The following is a 21,195-nucleotide window of genomic DNA, read 5'->3' as shown; positions in this document are numbered from 1 at the left end:
TTGTAAAATGTGTTGTGTTTCCCGAATAAAGTATTCGGGGAAACACGACAAATCAAAAATTGACAAATTTCATTGACAAATTGACAAAACTGTACAAATTTATTGACAAAAAAATTGACACAATTTACAAAAAAATGACAAAAAATGACAAAATTTGACAAAATTGACAAAAAAATACAAAAAAATGACAAAAATTGTCAAAAATTGACAGAAAATTGACAAAAAATTGACGTTTGTAAAATGTGTTGTATTTCAAGTTATTTCCTTTAAACTTAAAATAGCCAAAAACGTTCCACTTCCACACGGATAGGGAGGATAACTATTAACAGTTATTTAACCTTTAACATGAACATGAATCAAACGTAATAATTTTTTCTGGGTACATGATACCATACAGCATCCATATCAAACTTGCGCGGGCCCCACTAACATTAAACTTTCATATCAAGGCGGGGGCCTCAAACTAGTGTCCTACGGACCACATTTGGCCCGGGGGCCACATGTTTGAGACCCCTGATTTATACATATTTTGTATTTTCTCCATATCAAACTTTTCATCCATATCAAACTTGCGCGGGCCGCGCTAACATTAAACTTTCATACCAAGGCGGGGGGCCTCAAACTAGTGTCCTGTGGGCCACATTTGGCCCGCGGGCCGCGTGTTTGACACCCCCTGATATAGAGTATAGACGCCACAATACATATTTTGATAGATTAACTCAGTCGGTTAGCGTCGACGCCTCCTGGTTTGTCTAACTTATCTTTGCATTGCAGGTGTCCTTTTTGCTCAGGCGGCAGCCGGGTCAGCCCCGTCGGGCGCGTCCCTCTCCGGCAAGGCTGTGGGCAGCAGCCGCGGCGTCGCTCCTCAACCGCTACAACAACAACAACAACAACAGCAGCAGCAGCAGCAGAACGTACCTACCTCAACCTCCAACAACCCAGTGTCTTAACAAAGCATCAGCCTTCCTCTTTATTTTTTTAATTATCATGCTAAGTAAAGCCAAAAAAAAAACAAAAAAAAAACCTCATTTTCTACATAGTCTATGCCAAAAAAAAAAAAAAAACACACCGACACAAACTGTAACTCAGCCCACTTGAATTACACGCTCAGGTTTTTTGTCATCACTTCACCTCTTTTTGTTCTTCATAACCGCATATCATTTTTGGAGGAAAATATCCCAACATAGAGCCAGTATATGTTAAAAAAAAAAAAAAAAAAAAAAGTATATATGTACAACCTGTGAATTATTTATTTCTGCATACATGTACAGCTTATGGAAGAACAAAAGAGAAGGTAATAACCATAAGAGGGGTAATGCACTGTTTACACTCACAAACACAGCTACTGACTGACAGTAATATTTGACTATATTTGTTGTTTATCTATATTATTTTTATTCTTTTTTTTTATCATTTAAATCTTTATCAATCTTTTCACTGCAGGAAAACATCTATATATTTAGAGGTCTATAATAATAATAATAATAATAATTGAAAAAAAAATCTATTTTTAATCATAAAAGCTTTAAAAAGTATATAGGGTTTCTTAGGGAGCGTATAACAATGCACCATTGTGACCTACTTCTGTGTTAAAACCAGATACCTTATTCACATGGCAGACGTTACAGAGCGGTGTCCTGGTTTGAAACGAGACCTGCGGTCCGATCGGGACCACGTGTCTCAAATCTCAAGCCTGAGGAATTTTTTTTTTTTTTTTTTTTTTTTTTTTAAAAAGGTTCTGCCGGCACTAATGTTTATTTTATTAATATATTTGGTTCCTGTGCTGGTTCCTGCTGAAATTATTCATTGTTTTCTCCGCTTCCGTAGTCGGTTAAGGCTCAATTATGCTACAGTCGTCCCTTCTCTGCCAAAACACAAGGGGGCGGTGTTTGTTTTTTTCTAAGAGGAAACAACCCTAACTCTCGTGGACTAGCTATTTAGCTCCCTGAAGTCGGGACTTATTATATATGCTACTCCAAGCTCTTCATATTTATATTAGATCCATAGAACTGATCAGATTTGCGTACAGTGGAACCTCGGTTAGCATCATTAACCCAACATACGAGGGTCGCGGGGGTTGCTGGAGCCTATCCCAGCTGTCTTCGGGCGAGAGAGGCGGGGTTACACCCTGCACTGGTCGCCAGCCAATTTACATTGAAAAAACAAACAACCATTCACACTCACATTCATACCTACACAGAGATGGCCGAGGGTGGGGGAAAGACAAAATAAGAAGCCAAAAAGTTACCACTTCCACACAAAATAGGAGGAGAACTCATTCATTCATTCATCCATTTTCTATGGACTGGTGGCCAGCCAATCACAGGGCACATATAGACAAACAACCATTCACACTCACATTCATACCTATGGACAATTTGGAGTCGCTAATTAACCTAGCATGTTTTTTTTTTGGAATGTGGGAGGAAACCGGAGTACCTGGAGAAAACCCACGCATGCACGGGGAGAACATGCAAACTCCACACAGAGATGGCCGAGGGTGGGGAAAGACAAAATAAGAAGCCAAAAAGTTACCACTTCCACACAAAATAGGAGGAGAACTCATTCATTCATTCATCCATTTTCTACCGCGTATCCTCGCGGGGTTGCTGGAGCCTATCCCAGCTGTCTTCGAGCAAGAGGCGGGGTACACCCTGGACTGGTCGCCAGCCAATTTACGTTGAAAAACAAACAACCATTCACACTCACGTTCATACCTATGGACAATTTGGAGTCGCTAATAGTAGTTTATTTTTGTAGGTTTTTTTTCAATTTTCTTCTCACAATATAATGACTTAAATCCCGTAACAATTATATTGAAAGAGGTAAATTTTTGCAGTAGTTTATTTTTGTAGTTTTTTTCAATTTTTTTTCTCATAATATAATGATTTAAATCCCGTAATAATTATATTGAAAGGGGTACATTTTTGCAGTAATTTATTTTTGTAGTTTTTTTGCCATTTTTTTCTCATAATATAATGACTTAAATCCTGTAATAATTTGACTTTGGCGGGGGAACGGCGAACTGTAGCATAATGAAGCCTTGGGTTTTTTTGTCACTTTTGCTGGCCTCGATGGCGTGCTGGATGACTCTTCCTGCTAACTTCCTGTTCCAAGAATGTTCTCAGGTGTCCGGCGCGTTTGCAAAGCGGGAAAGTCAGTTTCTATCTTTTATTGTCCGTTTTTAAGCTCGTCTTTCTTGTGAAGTGGATAAAGCCGAAAAGGAAATCTCGCTCACTTGGACAATCAGGTGGTCAGGAGGCGCAAGCTGCGCTTCAGAGGACCTGACGGTAGTTTAGCTCATATGTGGCGCTTTCTGTGTTTTTTTTGTATACATTTGTTGTGTTTTCTTCAGCATGACTTTTTTTTGTGCTTCTGATCCAAGTGCTTCTTATATCCTGTGCTGTTTGGAGGACCATGTCTGTCTTGAGACCCGGGACCAGAACCGAGCCTGTCCCCGGCGTCCTCAGGCGTAGAGATTTTTTTTGCTTAAAAGGCGCTTTTGACAATGTCTTTGCAGTTTGAAGTAGATCAATTTTCAACGTTACCTCAGATTGTCCGTCATCCCGTTACCACACTACGCCAAATAACCTCATTCTTGCTTAAGCTAGCGTTAGCATGTAGCTTCTACGTGGAGGCCTTAAACCGTACGGCGGTTGTTGCTTTGTTCAACGTCTTGCTTTACTGCCCCCCCCCCACACCATCACCACCACCAGCTGCTGTTCCGCCTTTACTTGTTTTATGACTTCAGGGAAAGACACAGTTCAAGTTACGAGACGCAGTTATGAGAATCAAGTCACAATATTATTATCATAAAACTAAATGTGCAATTTAATAAAATCCTCAACAGTCCCCAGTTTAAGTTTATAAACAATGAAATTGGCGATATTTTGGCACCACCCACTATCTATATTTATGTGATTTTGTAAACCAGGGGTGTCCAGAGTGTTCCGGAGGTCAATTTTTGCAGTAGTTTACTTTTTTTGTTTTTTTTTGCAATTTTTTTCTCATAATATATTGACTTAAATCCCATAATAATTATATTGAAAGGGGTAAATTTTTGCAGTAATTTATTGTTTTGTTTTTTTTTTGCATTTTTTTTCTCATAATATAATGACTTAAATCCCATAATAATTATATCGAAAGGGGAAAATTTTTGTAGTAGTTTATTTTTGTAGTTTTTTGTAATTTTTTTCTTATAATATAATGACTTAAATCCCATAACAATTATATTAAATAAGGTAAATTTTTGCAGTAGTTTATTTTTGCAAATTTTTTCTCATAATATTAATGACTTAAATCCCATAATAATTATATTGAAAAGGGGACATTTTTGCAGTAGTTTATTTTTGGGGTTTTTTTCAATTTTTTCTCATAATATAATGACTTAAATCCTGTAATAATTATATTGAAAGGGGTAATTTTTTGCATTTTCTTCTCATAATATAATAACTTAAATCCCGTAATAATTATATTGAAAGGGGTAAATTTTTGCAGTAGTTTATTTTAGTATTTTTTTTCTCATAATATAATGACTTAAATCCCGTAATAATTATATTGAAAGGGGTAAATTTTTGCAGTAGTTTTTTTTTTGTAATTGTTTTCTCATAATATAATGACTTAAATCCCGTAATAATTATATTGAAAGGGGTAAATTTTTGCAGTAGTTTATTTTTTTTATTTTTTTTGCATTTTTTTCCTCATAATATAATGACTTAAATCCCATAATAATTATATTTAAAGGGGTATATTTTTGCAGTAGTTTATTTTTGTAGTTTTTTTGCAATTTTTTCTCATAATATAATGACGTAAATCCCGTAATAATTTGACTTTGTTCTCGTGTTAATATGACTTTTTCCCAAATTAATTTTTATATTCATATTTTTTTTATATTTGAGTTTGTGCTGCTAAATTAGTTTCATTTTATATGGACCTAAAAGTTTTATTTTTTTCCCTACTATTTTGATTTAATTTTTTTTTATCAGATTTTTTAAATAAAACAGCCACATGCTGCACTTTGGACACCCCTGGCTTAATGCATATGTTCAGTAACTTGGATTTTTTATATCAGCCACTTATCCACTGGGGGCGCTGTTCAGTAACTTGGATTTTTAATTCAGCCACTTATCCACTGGGGGCGCTGTTCAGTAACTTAGATTTTTAACTCAGCCACTTATCCACAAGGGGCGCTGTTCAGTAACTTAGATTTTTAACTCAGCCACTTATCCACTAGGGGCGCTGTTCAGTAACTTGGATTTTTAACTCAGCCACTTATCCACTAGGGGCGCTGTTCAGTAACTTGGATTTTTAACTCAGCCACTTATCCACTAGGGGCGCTGTTCAGTCACTTGAATTTTTAAACTCAGCCACTTATCCACTAGGGGCGCTGTTCAGTAACTTAGATTTTTAACTCAGCCACCTATCCACAAGGGGCGCTGTTCAGTAACTTAGATTTTTAACTCAGCCACTTATCCACAAGGGGCGCTGTTTAGTAACTTGGATTTTTAACTCAGCCACTTATCCACTAGGGGCGCTGTTCAGTAACTTGGATTTTTAACTCAGCCACTTATCCACTAGGGGCGCTGTTCAGTAACTTAGATTTTTAACTCAGCCACTTATCCACTAGGGGCGCTGTTCAGTAACTTGGATTTTTAACTCAGCCACTTATCCACTAGGGGCGCTGTTTAGTAACTTGGATTTTTAACTGATAGACCTGATAGAATATGATGAGTTCTATTATCCCTCACATTTTAGCTCAGGGGTGTCCAAACTTTTTTCCACAATGGGCTACATATTGAAAAATCATGTTTTTATTTTGTAATTTTGCAAAAAAAAGGTAAAATTGTCACAAAAAGATCGGGATAATCGGCTTCGGAGTGAAATTACAGAATCAACCAAGTAAAATTTTAAGTTAATCTTCATGTTTCTATTTAGTTTTACTTTTTTTTTAGTTTAATTTTATTTCTCCAATATGATATCACACTTTGGGCACCCCTATGTTAGCTGGACGTTTTTGTGAGAAATAACTATTTCCTTTTTTCAGAGTTTGAAAATCAACTCCCGATTCCTGTCACTTTTTACCCATGTGACAGTTCAGATTCCAACGATATGAGATGAAATGTGCAGTTTTTTCGTACGTTTACGCACAAAAAAAGTACAAGATCAGCTGTAGAAACTGCTCTTTTTTTTTTTTTTTTTTAAAGCTGTATACCAGGAAGTACTAATCAAACATCGCTTACTTGTCATGACGATATGTCAAAGTGCCTTCTAAATGGCGACTACAGTATAGTACATATGCACACTATGGAAAGCATGAATTAACATTATAAAGAAAAGATACTTTATATTAAAAAGGGGGGAAAAGGTTATGGTTTTGTCACTCAAGTCGGTGCTGAAAAGAGCTGACAATCAAATCAAGGCGCTCTAATTAAAAGCATCTGTTCCGGGGACGTAAAATCCAATCAATTCCAATTTAAAGAATCCAATTTTTTTTTTGTTTTTCTTGAACATTTCCCCCCCCCTACACACCCCCCTTAGAATGACCTTTTGTCCCCTTTAGGCAACAATCAAGCACGTTCCCCCCCACCTTTCTATAATATATAGATCTGTTTCCAGTGTATCGACCACAAGAGCAAGCGGCTAGTTTCTCTCCTGTTTTAGTTTTAATATTGCGACAACACTGTATACCTCCAAACGGTCTCGAACATGCCTTCAACTACTGTTTAGACGCATTTCTACCTCATGGAATCGGAGACGCTGGAGAAAAACAAACAAAGGTGTTAATCATTTTTAATCACCTTCAGGAACTATTAGTGCAGAGTTCGATTTTTTATTGCATTTCCCTTCCAGAAATTCTGACTCAAACCGAATACTTTTTAAAAAATATAGCGTTTTACTTGTAGAAAAAAAATCCAAATGCATAAAAATGAGGAGTAAAAGGGATAAATTAACATAAATCGTCACTTTTACCTTCATTGAAGAATTGATTGTTGAGAAAGAACGTTTCTCGCCTTCTTTATGCTAGCACTCCATTGTGAGTGAGTTTGATGCTAACGGCGTAACTGTGTTCGTAAGACTTCGGATTTTTTTTAGTACATTTTCAATGTCAACCCATAAATATGATAATCGGGTCCACATCCATAGCTTGGTTCAAATATTTTGATATTGGCATGAAATTTAGTCAGATATCAGCTTAAAAATTTAATATCAAAATTGATTTTTTTTTCCCGATCATATTTTTAAAATATTGTATACAACACATGTGTTCATTACACCACAGGAGTTATGTCATGTTACACATATCGGTATCAAAGTTGAATCAAGTTGGACAATATCGGCATATCGGTTTTTGGCAAAAAAAAAAAAAAAAAACAAAAAACAATATCGTGCCAATTAAGCCAATAAAAGCTTTAAAAAATATATCCTAACATCATAACATTATAAAAATTATAACAAAACATCCAAAAAATGAACAAGTTAACAGTATTTTGTCAACAATAAAGTCATATTATTAGGGAAAAGTTGTAATCCAACGAGCACAAGTAATCATACGGGAATACCGTTGTAATATCATGAGATAAAATAACTTAAAATAACTAAATTTTAGTAGCTTTTAAGTTGAAATATTAAAGAAAAAGTCTTAGTAAGTGTATTACTATGAGGAAAAAAAAACAACAAATAAAGTTTTTTTTTTAAAGTTTTTGGAAAATCCCAAAAAATTGTGAGAAAAGTTCGAATAAAGTAGAATAAAGTCCAAATTAATAGAAGAAATTGTTGGAAAATTTAAAATAAAAAAATAAAAATAAAAAATAAAAATATTGGAATAGAGTCACAATTACAAGATGAAAATTTTAAAGAAAAAATAAATAAATTGGTGTAACATTGATGTACTGTGATTGGCTGATACCCAGAGTCAGCCGGGATAGGTTCCAGCGTACCCCTTAATGAATGAATTAATTAATTTTGAAAAAAAAAATGAATTTTACAAGAATAAAGTCAAAATATCAAGCGCAAAAATTTGTATTCTAACAAGAAAAAAAATTGCATTATTTTACAAAAATAAATATTTTATTAGCACAGATTTGAAATATTAAATAATTTTTGTCTGAAGTAGTAATATTTAAAGAAACAAAACAAAATTAAGTTGTCATTGGGTTGCGGAAACGGTTATATTATGGGAATAAAGTTCAAATATTATGAGGAAAAAAAATGTAAAAAAAAATTTATTTAAGAAGAAATTAGAAATATTTGAGGGGGGTGTAGCGGGACAGCAAAAATACTAATACACTTTTTCACGTTTTTTTTTTACCCCCTTTGGAATATATATAAGTTGCATTTAAGTGGAACCTTGCGTCCTTTCATTTGTGACCCTCGGTGGAAAAAGTTTGGACTCCCCTTCTGTAGCATATATTCAGTTTTTGGAGTGGGGGGGGGGGACAGTCTTAACTTTGTTTCTGGTAGCTTTGAGTCCAAACAATATGGAGTCTTTGTTTGGTGGCTTTCAGGACATTCTGGACCAGAACTAGAAAAGTACACATTTGGGGCCGTGAATCACTTTGACTGTATCTATTTGCTCCCTGCTGCTGTAAATCCGTTCACGGAATTTTTCACCACGGCTTTTATGGGTCGGGGGGTGCTTGTGTCGCTTCACCACCGGCTCCGAAATGTGGACTGCAAATGATAATGATGATGATAAAGTATAACAAGATGCCTTCTGCTGTGACAATTGTATGAATTAACCTGTATTGCTAATATTCATCGAATAGATGTGGCTTTTTAGGGGTTTATATCATATATGTTTTTTTTTTTCTATTTCTTTGCTTTTGTTTTTGAGTATGCCGTAGCAGTCCAGCACACAGAGATTACGTTTTAGAGCAGATTTATTCATTTAAACATAATTATAATGTGACTTTTTTTTTTGTGTGTTTTTGGAAGCAAACTTCAGATAGGAAGCGAGGCCTCGTGCCTTGTCTCTTGAAACTTCTCAGGAAAATCTACCTCTACCTCCAGTTTGATGCATTCAGGTGTCAAGTTAAAGTTTAGTGGGTACACACGTACAGCTCAACGCTTCTGCTGCTGGTGCGAGGACCAACAGCAGGGAACCCCGCGGCTCGACAGTACTGCTGTTTTTTTTTTTTTAGCACTGCTAGTAGTTTTCAGTCTGTTCACTTAATGTGTGCTTATTCCTTTCTTTATCTAGACATGATTTTTGATGAATGGGTTTCCTAGTAACCACGGTAACAGTGAAGTGGGCAGCCAATGCAACTGTTCCCTTTTTCTTTGTTTTTGATGGGTGAAGATTATTCTTGCCTGTTTTACTCGATATGTGTTTGTGTGAAGACTTTCATTTTAAATCTGAAATTAATAAAATATCACCTTTCTTAAATGTCACCACTTGTTCAAACTTTATTTCAATTCACGGTAACCTTAATAGTGTTTATGTTTCTGTCACAAAGCAGTAATATTACCTTTGGCCAAAGCCACCATAGCTGTTTTTGGCTGATGCCTGTTACGGATTTTAAAAATAGTCGTTAACTTACTATAAAAAGGTAGTACATTTACAAGAATAAAGTCCTACGTTTATGACAACGGTTTTTTTAAACGTTTTTGTTTTTTTTATTTGGGAATTAAAGAAAAAAGTCGTAACTTTGATACAGGCATTACCTGAGACAGCTATGAAAAACGGGGACTTATGTGACCACGGGGCGGGGAAAGGAAGGCGGAAGTGAGAAGGGCTCTAGCTAGACATGCTAATCTGTTTGTGTTCAACTACCCTGTTTTGCCGCCGCGTTATAAATAAAAGCGGAAGTTTCCTTCCTTCCTTCCTGAAGAGTTATGCTCTATTTTCCCTCCGACATGTATAACATGTAATATTCCGACTTTTAACTGCTAATACTGCTAATAAGGCATTCAGAGGACCGATCAAAGACGCTATGGACGATATGTAGAAATTAAAATTATAACAAAACATAAAAAAATGGACAAGTCAACAGTACTTTGTCAACAATAAAGTCTTATTATTAGGGAAAAGTTGTAATCCAATGTGCACGAGTAATCATTTAGTTTTTTTTTTAATTTGGGAGTTAAAGAAAAAAGTCGTAACTTTGATACAGGCATTACCTGAGACAGCTATGAAAAACGGGGACTTATGTGACCGCGGGGCGGGGAAAGGAAAGCGGAAGTGAGAAGGGCTCTAGCTAGACACGCTAATCTGTTTGTGTTCAACTACCCTGTTTTACCGCCACGTTATAAATAAAAGCGGAAGTTTCCTTCCTTCCTTCCTGAAGAGTTATGCTCTGTTTTCCCTCCGACATGTATAACATGTAATATTCCGACTTTTAACTCCTAATACTGCTAATAAGGCATTCAGAGGACCGATCAAAGACGCTATGGACGATATGTAGAAATTAAAATTATAACAAAACATAAAAAAAATGGACAAGTCAACAGTACTTTGTCAACAATAAAGTCATATTATTAGGGAAAAGTTGTAATCCAATGTGCACGAGTAATCATTTTGTTTTTTTTTTTTAATTTGGGAGTTAAAGAAAAAAGTCGTAACTTTGATACAGGCATTACCTGAGACAGCTATGAAAAACGGGGACCTATGTGACCGCGGGGCGGGGTACGGAAGGCGGAAGTGAGAAGGGCTCTAGCTAGACATGCTAATCTGTTTGTGTTCAACTACCCTGTTTTACCGCCACGTTATAAATAAAAGCGGAAGTTTCCTTCCTTCCTTCCTGAAGAGTTATGCTCTATTTTTCCTCCGACATGTATAACATGTAATATTCCGACTTTTAACTGCTAATACTGCTAATAAGGCATTCAGAGGACCTATCAAAGACGCTATGGACGATGTGTAGTATTTTTACACTGGTCACGAGGTGTCTCAAAAATTGCATGCACACATGTTATGCAAATTAGACGGTGAAATATCTGTCGATAATTTACATTCTATTAAGTCACCAATATGTGATCCAGCACGCTGAAATGTAGAACTAATCTGTCAAAACGAGGACAAGCCAGGCGTCTCCCTGGCAACATTTTCTGTTTGTAACGATCTAGCGACCCCGGCTGGTCAAAAGAAGTATTACATCACTAAGATAAGCAGTACATCAGCTTCAATTGTTTTATACTAATTTATTATGAATGTATAAGTTATTGAGCCTCAAATACAGTTTACAAATGAGTGGATTGATACTTATTTCGATACCAAAGGTGATGGAGTCAGTGATCAATCGAGATGAGATCGACATTTTTCAGCTGTCTTCTGTGTATTTTCACAAATATCTGTGTAGAAATGAAAATGTATTAATGTAGATGAAAATACATGACGGGCTCAAGTAAAAACTATTTGGATACTTACCCAGTATTAACTTAGTATCGGATTGACACCGCAATTTGCAGTATCGCCCCCCTCGCGTCGAAGCAATGGCTTTCTGAGACACCGCCCCCCAAAAAAGTGTCAACACTCCTAACCAATCACACCCCGGCACATTTAAACAAGTACAAATGAGCGCACGTTTCGAGATCAAGCGACGATGAGTGGGGCGGGCCTAAAGAAACTGGTGGAAACAGTTTTTTTCTAAAAATGGAACACAGCAAAACACTGAACAGGAAGTATTAACCGTGATGCTGTGATTATTTAGTGGTTAATAACTTTACATTTTAAGCAAAAATGAGACTCAGGTCTCAGAGAACCATCGCGGCCTACACAGAGACGCCGAGGAAAACCCGCACGCCGTCCAGTAACAAAGCAACACCGAAACGAACGCGGCTATCGGTGCCAGAAAGTCCATTCGAAGACGAGGTACCGTAAACTATTACTCACTATTACTACCTTTATCACCACCGCCGACCTAAACAATTGTCAAACTATATACATTACTTTATACTATAACATGGTCGTATGTTATGTGACTGTTTGTTGCTAGCATGCTAACGCTAGCATGCTAATGTTATGAGCTTAAACAGGTACATTCAATTCAATAGTGTTCCCTCCATAAATCAACAAACAAATGCCGTGGTTCATTTTAGAATTAAGAACTGTTGTTGATCACATTTTGTCAGACCGAGACTATCAATATTGTCGTTGTTGATGCTAAATATTACAATTATGTCCCTTATGTTCTGCCTTGATTTGATTTGTCGTTGAATTTACAGTAACGACAACAGCCAATCATCTTCTCTTATCCGATCTAGTCAAAGCTCATACCCGGAAGTGACTTTATATTTTGCTATTACACGTTTTGCTGTGGCCATGTCGATGGGGTGATGCTATGGTTAAGTGTTAAGCATCATAGCGTGCAGACAGAAGAGAGGATTACAAAGTCCAGATCTACGTGAGAGGGGTCCCAATAAGTAGGTCGCCATGCATGCTGCTGCTGTAGTAATACACACACACACTGTAAAGCTGAGATATTTATATTGTGTTAAATTTTACACTATAAAGCAAAAGTGTCTACAGCAGGGGTCTCAAACATGCGGCCCGCAGGACACTACTTTGAGGCCCCCGCCTTGATATGAAAGTTTAATGTTAGTGCGGCGCGCGCAAGTTTGATATGGATGCTGTATGGTATCATGTACCCAGAAAAAATTATTACGTTTGATTAATGTTCATGTTAAAGGTTAAATAACTGTTAAAAGTTATCCTCCCTATCCGTGTGGAAGTGGTAAGTTTTTGGCTATTTAAGTTTAAAGGAAATAACTTGAAGGCTACCGTTTAGGTCGCTAGCTCTCTAGTTTGCGAGTTAGCATGTGTCTCAAGACCCTGCAGTTGCGCAATATGTTGTAAATAAAAAGAGTATAAATGTGACTATAGTCGTGTTTTGTCATGTCTGGCGCTAATAATGCTTTGTTAATTTTAATCTGAAAAAAATAATTTGTCTACCCACCAACTATATGTGGTTTCTTAAGTTTTTATTATTTGCCGTTTTATTATTATTATTATTACATTTATTTATTACTGATTGATTTTCTTTATTCTTGATTTGTTTATTTATTTTTCATCTTATTTTGTGCAGAAAAATAAAAATGAAGATATTTGAGAACAGTGGAATGTTTTATCAGAGCTTTTATTGTAGAAAATTGGAACCAAAGCACTGAAAAAGTGTTCATATTCATTCACGTATTCATCAGGGATTGGACTTGTGTGTGGAACGAGTCTATTTTAATCTATTTTACAATTAGGGAGCGTTAATGTCAGGCACCAATGCAATGTAGCCTCCTCATTTGTATCCTTATGCATTGTGCTTATTTATAATTAACACACTGTATGTGTTTGTGAAATGAAAATAAGTTGTCATTGACCAAGGTTGAAGAGTCGCCCGACGCTGGAGACATTCCCACAATGACGAGGCGATTGCTGCCTCGTGGTCGGCCAAGAAAAAGAGCCATTGCTGTGGATGACAAAGAAGCAGGTGATTACCACTAAAACAGCTTTGACGGCGCTATTACACAACGACCATTGTTCTGCTCACATCCTGTTCAACGCTGTTCAAGATTCAGCCTTCAAGACTCCGACCAGGCCTATTTTGCGACATGATCACATCCTGTCTGAGATCGCCGCGGTTTCTCCTCCTAACTCCACAGCCAGGAAGATCTACACACCCATTGCACGATTCCTCACACCCAGCAAAGAGAGTGAGTAGAAGCCATATGTGTTTTTCTTTTAACCGCCCTTGATTTATCATTTCACTCTCTAAATATTATTATTATTATTTTTTTTAATTTAGACTGCAAGAGCACAGGAAACAATGTGTTGATGAGCCCAGAGCAAGGCGTCTTTGGTTATGGCTCCATTGACCTACTAGTGGGAGACGAGGACGACCACATCTTCAGTCCGTAAGCGTAACACAACCTTATTTTACTCCCATTTAAAGCTTTAGCGACTCCAAACTATAACAAAGCTTGTTCTTGGTAATGGTTTTATTTCATTTGAACATGCATTGAATTACAATTGAATGCATCACATAATCAGTTCACAGTTCCACATGTCCAAAAGGAGTAGGAAGAAGTAAAGCTTATTAAATCCTACCCCTCCATCTGGTATTTTTACAATCAGTAACTGTTACATTTGTTCACTTCCTGCTTTCATAATATAGTTTAAGTTTGTACCGAAGTAGGAGGTGATATGAGCATCCAATGCCATAATGGGTACCATAGTAAGTGTCAATATAGTGATATATATAGCACATCATGACTGGTTCAAGACGCTTCATCCTTGAATTTAGAAAACATCAACTGCTTTTTTTTTTAAGTAATATTTTATCTATATATGTATTTATTCCTTCATTTTTATTTTTTATGTTTTTATTGAAGCCAAACCAAATTGACAAAAGGTCTCAAACTATAGGATAGAAATTTTCCAATAGTTTTTATTTTTATTTAAGTCATCCTAGTTTTTTTTTATTTTTTTTTTTAGAATTTTATTTTACAATTATTTGTATTATTTTATTTACGACTTTTATTTAAGTCTTTCTTATTTTGGAATTATTTGTATTTTTTTTTAGACTTTTATTTAAGTCATTTTTGCTTTTGAATTATTTGTATTTTTGACATTTAAGTGATTTTTGTTTTTATTTTTTGAATTGTTTATATAATTGTTGTAGACTTTTATTTCATTCATTTTTATTTTGGAATATTTTTTTTAATGATTTATAAGACTTTTAAGCCATTTTAATTTTTGAATTATTTCAAAATTTTTAATTTTGTTTGAATTCTTTATCTTTTTTTAGACTTTTGTCTTTTTTTAGAATTTTATTTTACAATTATTTGTATTATTTTATTTCCGACTTTTATTTAAGTCTTTCTTATTTTGGAATTATTTGTATTATTTTTTTAGACTTTTATTTAAGTAATTTGCTTTTGAATTATTTGTATTTTTTGACAGTTATTTCAGTGATTTTTGTTTTTGAATTATTTTTTGAATTATTGATATAATTGTTGTAGACTTTTATTTCATTCATTTTTATTTTGGAATATTTTTTTATTATTTATAAGACTTAAGTCATTTTAATTTTTGAATTATTTTTTAATTTTTTTGGAATTCTTTGTATCTTTTTTTAGACTTTTGTCATTTTAACTTTTCATTATTTTTATTATTTTTTTAGTCTCATATTTAAGTTTACTTTTTTTAGACTATTAAGACTATTAAGTAGTACAAGTATAATCCATTTATACACATCTTTGTAGATTCATGATGTGACATATGTTTAGCAGGGGTCCGATTCTCCGCTGTGTGGAGTTTGCTCCAGCATACCCCCCCAATAAGGATAAGCGGCATAGAAAATGGATGGATGTGCCATTTACAGCTCAAAGCATGTTTTTTTATATTGGATCACTTTCCCCAACACTTGTCTTTTCAGCTTCACTTTCATTAAGAACCTGCCATCACAGTCCCAGTACTCCCAGCCTAGAGTTCCTGACATCCCCCCGAAGACCAGGAGCACCCCTGAGGCCACACTTGTGGTAGACCTGGTGAGTTCCACCCTCTTTAAGAGGTTACAGATAGGAAGCGAGGCCTCGTTTCCCATAGTCATCAGTGGAATTTGTAATGCATAATAGTTCATTCCCGCCAATATGTTTTTCAAGTTACAATGCTGATATTTGGCTTTGGAACGACAAAGCTACAAAAAAGTGGGTGGCGGTAAAATTTATTTGTAGCGGTCCAAATGTATTGTGTGTGTGTTTTTGTGAAGTGAAAGTGCCATGATACATGTGCGTGGTCACTCAACTTCCATCATCGCACCAACAGTCTGGCAAAAAATCATCATGCAAAAATCATCACACAGCAACTTAACGCCCTGAATATAGGTCAGAAACAGGACAAGTAAGCATATGAGTTGAAATGGGAAAAAAAAAGACTACAGCTATTTTAACTTCAAAGCAAAGCTACAAAAAAAGTGGGTGGCGCTAAATTTATTTGTAGCGGTCCAAATGTATTGCTGGCATTCCACCACAAGTCACCAATGTTATTTTTCTGCTTTCAGGAGGAAACCCTGATGTTCAGCTCTCTGAATATGATTGACAACGCGGAATACACCTTCTACACTGCGTTCCAGCATAATCAGTACAAGGTGAGCCCCCCCCCCCCTTGATAATTCAACAGTTTATTTAATTTTTCAACGCTTTATTGGTGGTGCTTGACAAATATATGCTTATAGACAACCACAGATCAGCACTTCTGTCGCTGCTTTTTATTTTTTTGTCATAGTGTCAGATTTATTTGTGGCGGTCTGAATGTATCTGTGGTGGGCCACCACAAAAAAATGAATAAATATAAGTCAAACACGCGTCTTAATTGACTGACAGGTTTACGTGATCCTGCGGCCACATGTGAAGGAGTTTCTGCAGTCCATGGCGAAAGTATATGAGGTACGTTTCAAAGTTCCCTGGATATTTTTTTTGTCTGTTAAACCAAATGGTGCCCCCTGCTGGCGAAAAATCGTTAGATATTTTCCAGTACTGCAGTGGTTCTTTGCTGCCCCCTATCTTTGGGTTACACTGATGCTTTTTCTCATTTATAGTATGCCTAATAGTAATATAGTAATATCAGAACTGAATATTCTCTTGAAAAAAAACTCTGTGATAGATTTGTTGTCTCCCAGTGCGATGGTTGCTGGTTCAATTATCAGCTGTTACTGTGTTCAGAGGTGTGTGGCAGCTTTGCTTAAACCAGGGGTCTCAAATTCAATTTACTTGGGGGGGGGGGACACTGGAGCTAGGGTCTAGGTGAGACTGGGGCGCATCAGGTTTTCCAAAAAAAAACCCCAAAAAAAACGCATTTATTAAAAACAGAAAAATAAATAAACTTTGCTTTGGTTCCGATTTTCTACAAGAAAAGCTCTGATAAAACATTCCACTGTTCTCAAATATCTTACTTTTTATTTTTCTACACAAAATAAGATGAAAAATAAATAAACAAATCAATAATAAAGAAAATCAATCAATCAGTAATAAATAAATATAATAATAATAATAAAACAGCAAATAATAAAAACTTAAGAAACCACATATAGTTGGTGGGTAGACAAATTATTTTTTTCAGATTAAAATGAACAAAGCATTATTAGAGCCCTGTAGACATGACAAAACACGACTATAGTCACATTTATACTCTTTTTATTTACAACATATTGCGCAACTGCAGGGTCTTGAGACACATGCTAACTCGCAAACTAGAGAGCTAGTGACCTAAACGGTAGCCTTCAAGTTATTTCCTTTAAACTTAAATAGCCCAAAAACTTACCACTTCCACACGGATAGGGAGGATAACTATTAACAGTTATTTAACCTTTAACATGAACATTAATCAAACGTAATAATTTTTTCTGGGTACATGATACCATACAGCATCCATATCAAACTTGCGCGGGCCGCGCTAACATTAAACTTTCATATCAAGGCGGGGGGCCTCAAACTAGTGTCCTGCGGGCCGCGTGTTTGAGACCCCTGCTGTAGACACTTTTGCTTTATAGTGTAAAATTTAACACAATATAAATATCTCAGCTTTACAGTGTGTGTGTGTGTGTAACAAAGCATTATTAGAGCCCTGGTGACATAACAAAACACGACTATAGTCACATTTATACTCTTTTTATTTACAACATATTGCGCAACTGCAGGGTCTTGAGACGCATGCTAACTCGCAAACTAGAGAGCTAGCGACCTCAACGGTAGCCTTCAAGTTATTTCCTTTAAACTTAAATAGCCCAAAAACTTACCACTTCCACACGGATAGGGAGGATAACGATTAACAGTTATTTAACCTTTAACATGAACATTAATCAAACGTAATAATTTTTTCTGGGTACATGATACCATACAGCATCCATATTAAACTTTCATATCAAGGCGGGGGGCCTCAAACTAGTGTCCTGCGGACCACATTTGGCCCGCGGGCCGCGTGTTTGAGACCCCTGGCTTAAACAATTAAACATTCATTGACTTCTGACACTGATGTACCACTTTCCCAACTATAGGGGGAGCCCTAGAGCCATACTGTATTACACTGTATATGGAATATTCTCTTGTGCAGTAAATTAAGCTTGTAGTCTTCCTGGTGTGGAATTGTCTCAATGTGTTGTTGTGTTCCAGCTCTTTGTTTACACATGTGCAAAGAAGGACTACGCCGAGAAGATTCTAGACATCCTGGACCCTCAGAGGAAGCTCTTTCGGTATAACTCCCTGACAATCTGTTTCCACTTGTTTAAATAATGTATGTTCTCATAATGTATGTAATATGTAACTCTGTTGTCCTTGCAGTCACCGTCTATATCGGGATGAGTGCGCCTGTGTCCTCGGCCACTACATCAGAGATCTCAGCATCCTCGGGAGGGATCCGACTAAGATCGTGGTTCTGGACAACGCACCTCACACATACCCCTATCATGTAAGCTGTACTCAGATTTTTATTGTTGTTTATTGTCGTCGTCCATTTCTCCAGTTTCAGCTTAATATGTCATTTTGGTTTTGCAGTTGATGAATACTCTCCCCATCAAGAGCTGGTCTGGCGAGTCAGAGGACAGAGAACTCCAGAAGATCATCCCCTACATGGAGAAGCTGTCTACAGCGGTTTGTTTTTGTATTCATTCTACACCCGAGGTGTTCAAAGTGGGGGGGGCAAGAAACAGAGCAAAAAGACACAATAGCCACAATAAGAAAAACTGAAATAAAAGTTGTAAATAAAATAATACAAAAAATAAAATTCTGAAAAAAACAAGGATGACTTAAATAAAAATTAAAAAGTCTTATAAATCATAACAAAAATATTCCAAAATAAAAATGAATGAAATAAAAGTCTATAACAATTATATAAATAATTCAAAAACAAAAATCACTTAAATAAATGGCAAAAAATACAAATAATTCAAAAGCAAAAATCACTTAAATAAAAGTCTAAAAAATTAATACAAATAATTCCAAAATAAGAAAGACTTAAATAAAAGTCGTAAATAAAATAATACAAATAATTGTAAAAGAAAATTCTAAAAAAAAACAAGGATGCCTTAAATAAAAATAACAAGGTCTTATAAATCATTTAAAAAAATATTCCAAAATAAAAATGAATGAAATAAAAGTCTACAACAATTATATAAATAATTCCAAAAATAATTCAAAAACAAAAATCACTTAAATAAATGTCAAAATATACAAATAATTCAAAAGCAAAAATGACTTAAATAAAAGTAAAAAATAATACTAATAATTCCAAAATAAGAAAAACTTAAATAAAAGTCGTAAATAAAATAATACAAATAATTGTAACATAAAATTCTTAAAAAAATAAGGATGACTTAAATAAAATTAAAAAGTTTTATAAATCATAACAATAATATTCCAAAATAAAAATGAATTAAATAAAAGTCTACAACAATTATATAAATAATTCAAAAACAAAAATCACTTAAATAAATGGCAAAAAATACAAATAATTCAAAAGCAAAAATGACTTAAATAAAAGTAAAAAAAATTATACTAATAATTCCAAAATAAGAAAAACTTAAATAAAAGTCGTAAATAAAATACAAATAATTGTAACATAAAATTCTTAAAAAAATAAGGATGACTTAAATAAAATTAAAAAGTTTTATAAATCATAACAAAAATATTCCAAAATAAAAATGAATGAAATAAAAGTCTACAACAATTATATAAATAATTCAAAAAGAAAAATCACTTAAATAAATGGCAAAAAATACAAATAATTCAAAAGCAAAAATGTCTTAAATAAAAGTAAAAAATAATACTAATAATTCCAAAATAAGAAAAACTTAGTCGTAAATAAAATACAAATAATTGTAACATAAAATTCTTTAAAAAATAAGGATGACTTAAATAAAATTAAAAAGTCTTATAAATCATAACAAAAATATTCCAAAATAAAAATGAATGAAATAAAAGTCTACAACAATTATATAAATAATTCAAAAAGAAAAATCACTTAAATGGCAAAAAATACAAATAATTCAAAAGCAAAAATGACTTAAATAAAAGTTGGATTATCTCAATAATTCCAAATAATTGAGCTCCCCTAGGGAACATATACGCTATATAGCAACATTATGTCTCAAATGGCTTATTTTGCCCTTTTGTGTCCGCTATATCAGGCAATATGAGTATAAAGGTGACTCTAGGGGTGTTACTTCATGCCGAGAGAGCTCTACTGTTAAATGTATTGGGTCAAAGTTTCTTTATATAAATAAGGAATCCTACTTCGTGGTGGAAATTCACTCACCGCGATCGGGTCTGGAACCACAATTTGGACACCCATTTTACACCCGATGACAAAACGGTTATCTGTAAATCTACACTCTTTACACTGAACTTTTTTTTTTTTTTTTCTCCGTCTGGCCAGCCGGTTGCGAATAAAACAGCAGGTTATCTCTTTTCAGCAGCTTTTCCACTTCCACGTGTTGTCATCCGATCTCCTGTGTTTTTTCAGGAGGATTTTCGGGAGGTTCTGAAGAAGAGGAAGGATCACTTCCACCGGCTGCTGTCAGAGGACTGACATGACCAAACCCCCACTCGACCCCCCCCAAATCCACTTACCCAACCTACCGCTTTAACAAAACCTACTGCACTCTCGCAGCTTATATTTGCGTTTTTCACGCACACCTCCTGGTGACTTTAAAGGGCATCACCTCGCTATTTCAAACATGCTGCTGCACTGTAAAGCACCCCCCCCCAAAAAAAAACATTTCCCAAGTCTCATTCCATAGGGCAAATACACCCCGAGCTTGTAGATACTTCTTTTAATTTATTAACTATATCGCAAATCACCTATGGTATCTGATTTATTTTTAGATGCAGTTTTAATGCAATAAAACAACCCTAATAATGGGAATTATTACAACGTTTAGTCCATTTTTGTTTTTTTTTCATGTGTTTTTGTGAAGTGAAAGTTACCATGATGCATATGCGTGGTCACTCGACTTCCACCATCGCACCGAGGTCATAATTGTTCTCAGGTTGTTACTACAGTTTTCTGCCCTCTCACTTTGTAAAGAATCATTTCCTGTGCAGCAGGAAAAAAGCTAATGGAAAAGTTACGTGGGTGGGTGGGTGGGTGGGGGGGGATACAGTAGTACAATGGCTTGTACATTAAAAAGCAGCACACGTCCACGTTATAAAATGGCATATTGTGTGATGACCAGGCAGCTCTTTATCTGACAGAATCCGAGCCAGAGCTGCGAT

General features: G+C 35.2%; 2 protein-coding genes across 3 annotated transcripts in view; both read left to right on the top strand.

The window, feature by feature from the left end:
• arid3a (AT-rich interactive domain 3A) overlaps positions 1 to 9,322 on the top strand; it is a 67,968-nt gene extending 58,646 nt beyond the window's left edge. For both annotated transcript variants that reach the window (XM_058072492.1, XM_058072490.1), the window contains exon 9: positions 775 to 9,322. In XM_058072492.1, coding sequence (XP_057928475.1) covers positions 775 to 950 — 176 coding nt within the window. In that variant the 3' untranslated portion in view covers positions 951 to 9,322. The remainder of the gene's footprint in view (positions 1 to 774) is intronic.
• A 2,187-nt stretch (positions 9,323 to 11,509) lies between these two features.
• ctdspl3 (CTD (carboxy-terminal domain, RNA polymerase II, polypeptide A) small phosphatase like 3) lies at positions 11,510 to 20,854 on the top strand. The gene is made up of 11 exons (XM_058072493.1): positions 11,510 to 11,809; positions 13,313 to 13,418; positions 13,501 to 13,641; positions 13,734 to 13,842; positions 15,366 to 15,477; positions 15,990 to 16,076; positions 16,312 to 16,374; positions 18,097 to 18,176; positions 18,265 to 18,391; positions 18,478 to 18,573; positions 20,444 to 20,854. The coding sequence occupies exons 1-11, from the start codon at positions 11,678 to 11,680 to the stop codon at positions 20,507 to 20,509; spliced, it is 1,119 nt and encodes a 372-aa protein (XP_057928476.1). The 5' UTR covers positions 11,510 to 11,677; the 3' UTR covers positions 20,510 to 20,854.
• The last annotated feature ends 341 nt before the right edge of the window (positions 20,855 to 21,195 follow it).

This window comes from Doryrhamphus excisus, chromosome 5 (genome assembly GCF_030265055.1).
Source record: "Doryrhamphus excisus isolate RoL2022-K1 chromosome 5, RoL_Dexc_1.0, whole genome shotgun sequence".
Lineage (NCBI taxonomy): Eukaryota > Metazoa > Chordata > Actinopteri > Syngnathiformes > Syngnathidae > Doryrhamphus > Doryrhamphus excisus.
Note: the sequence above shows the minus strand (reverse complement) of the source record. Positions and strands in the feature narration are given on the sequence as shown.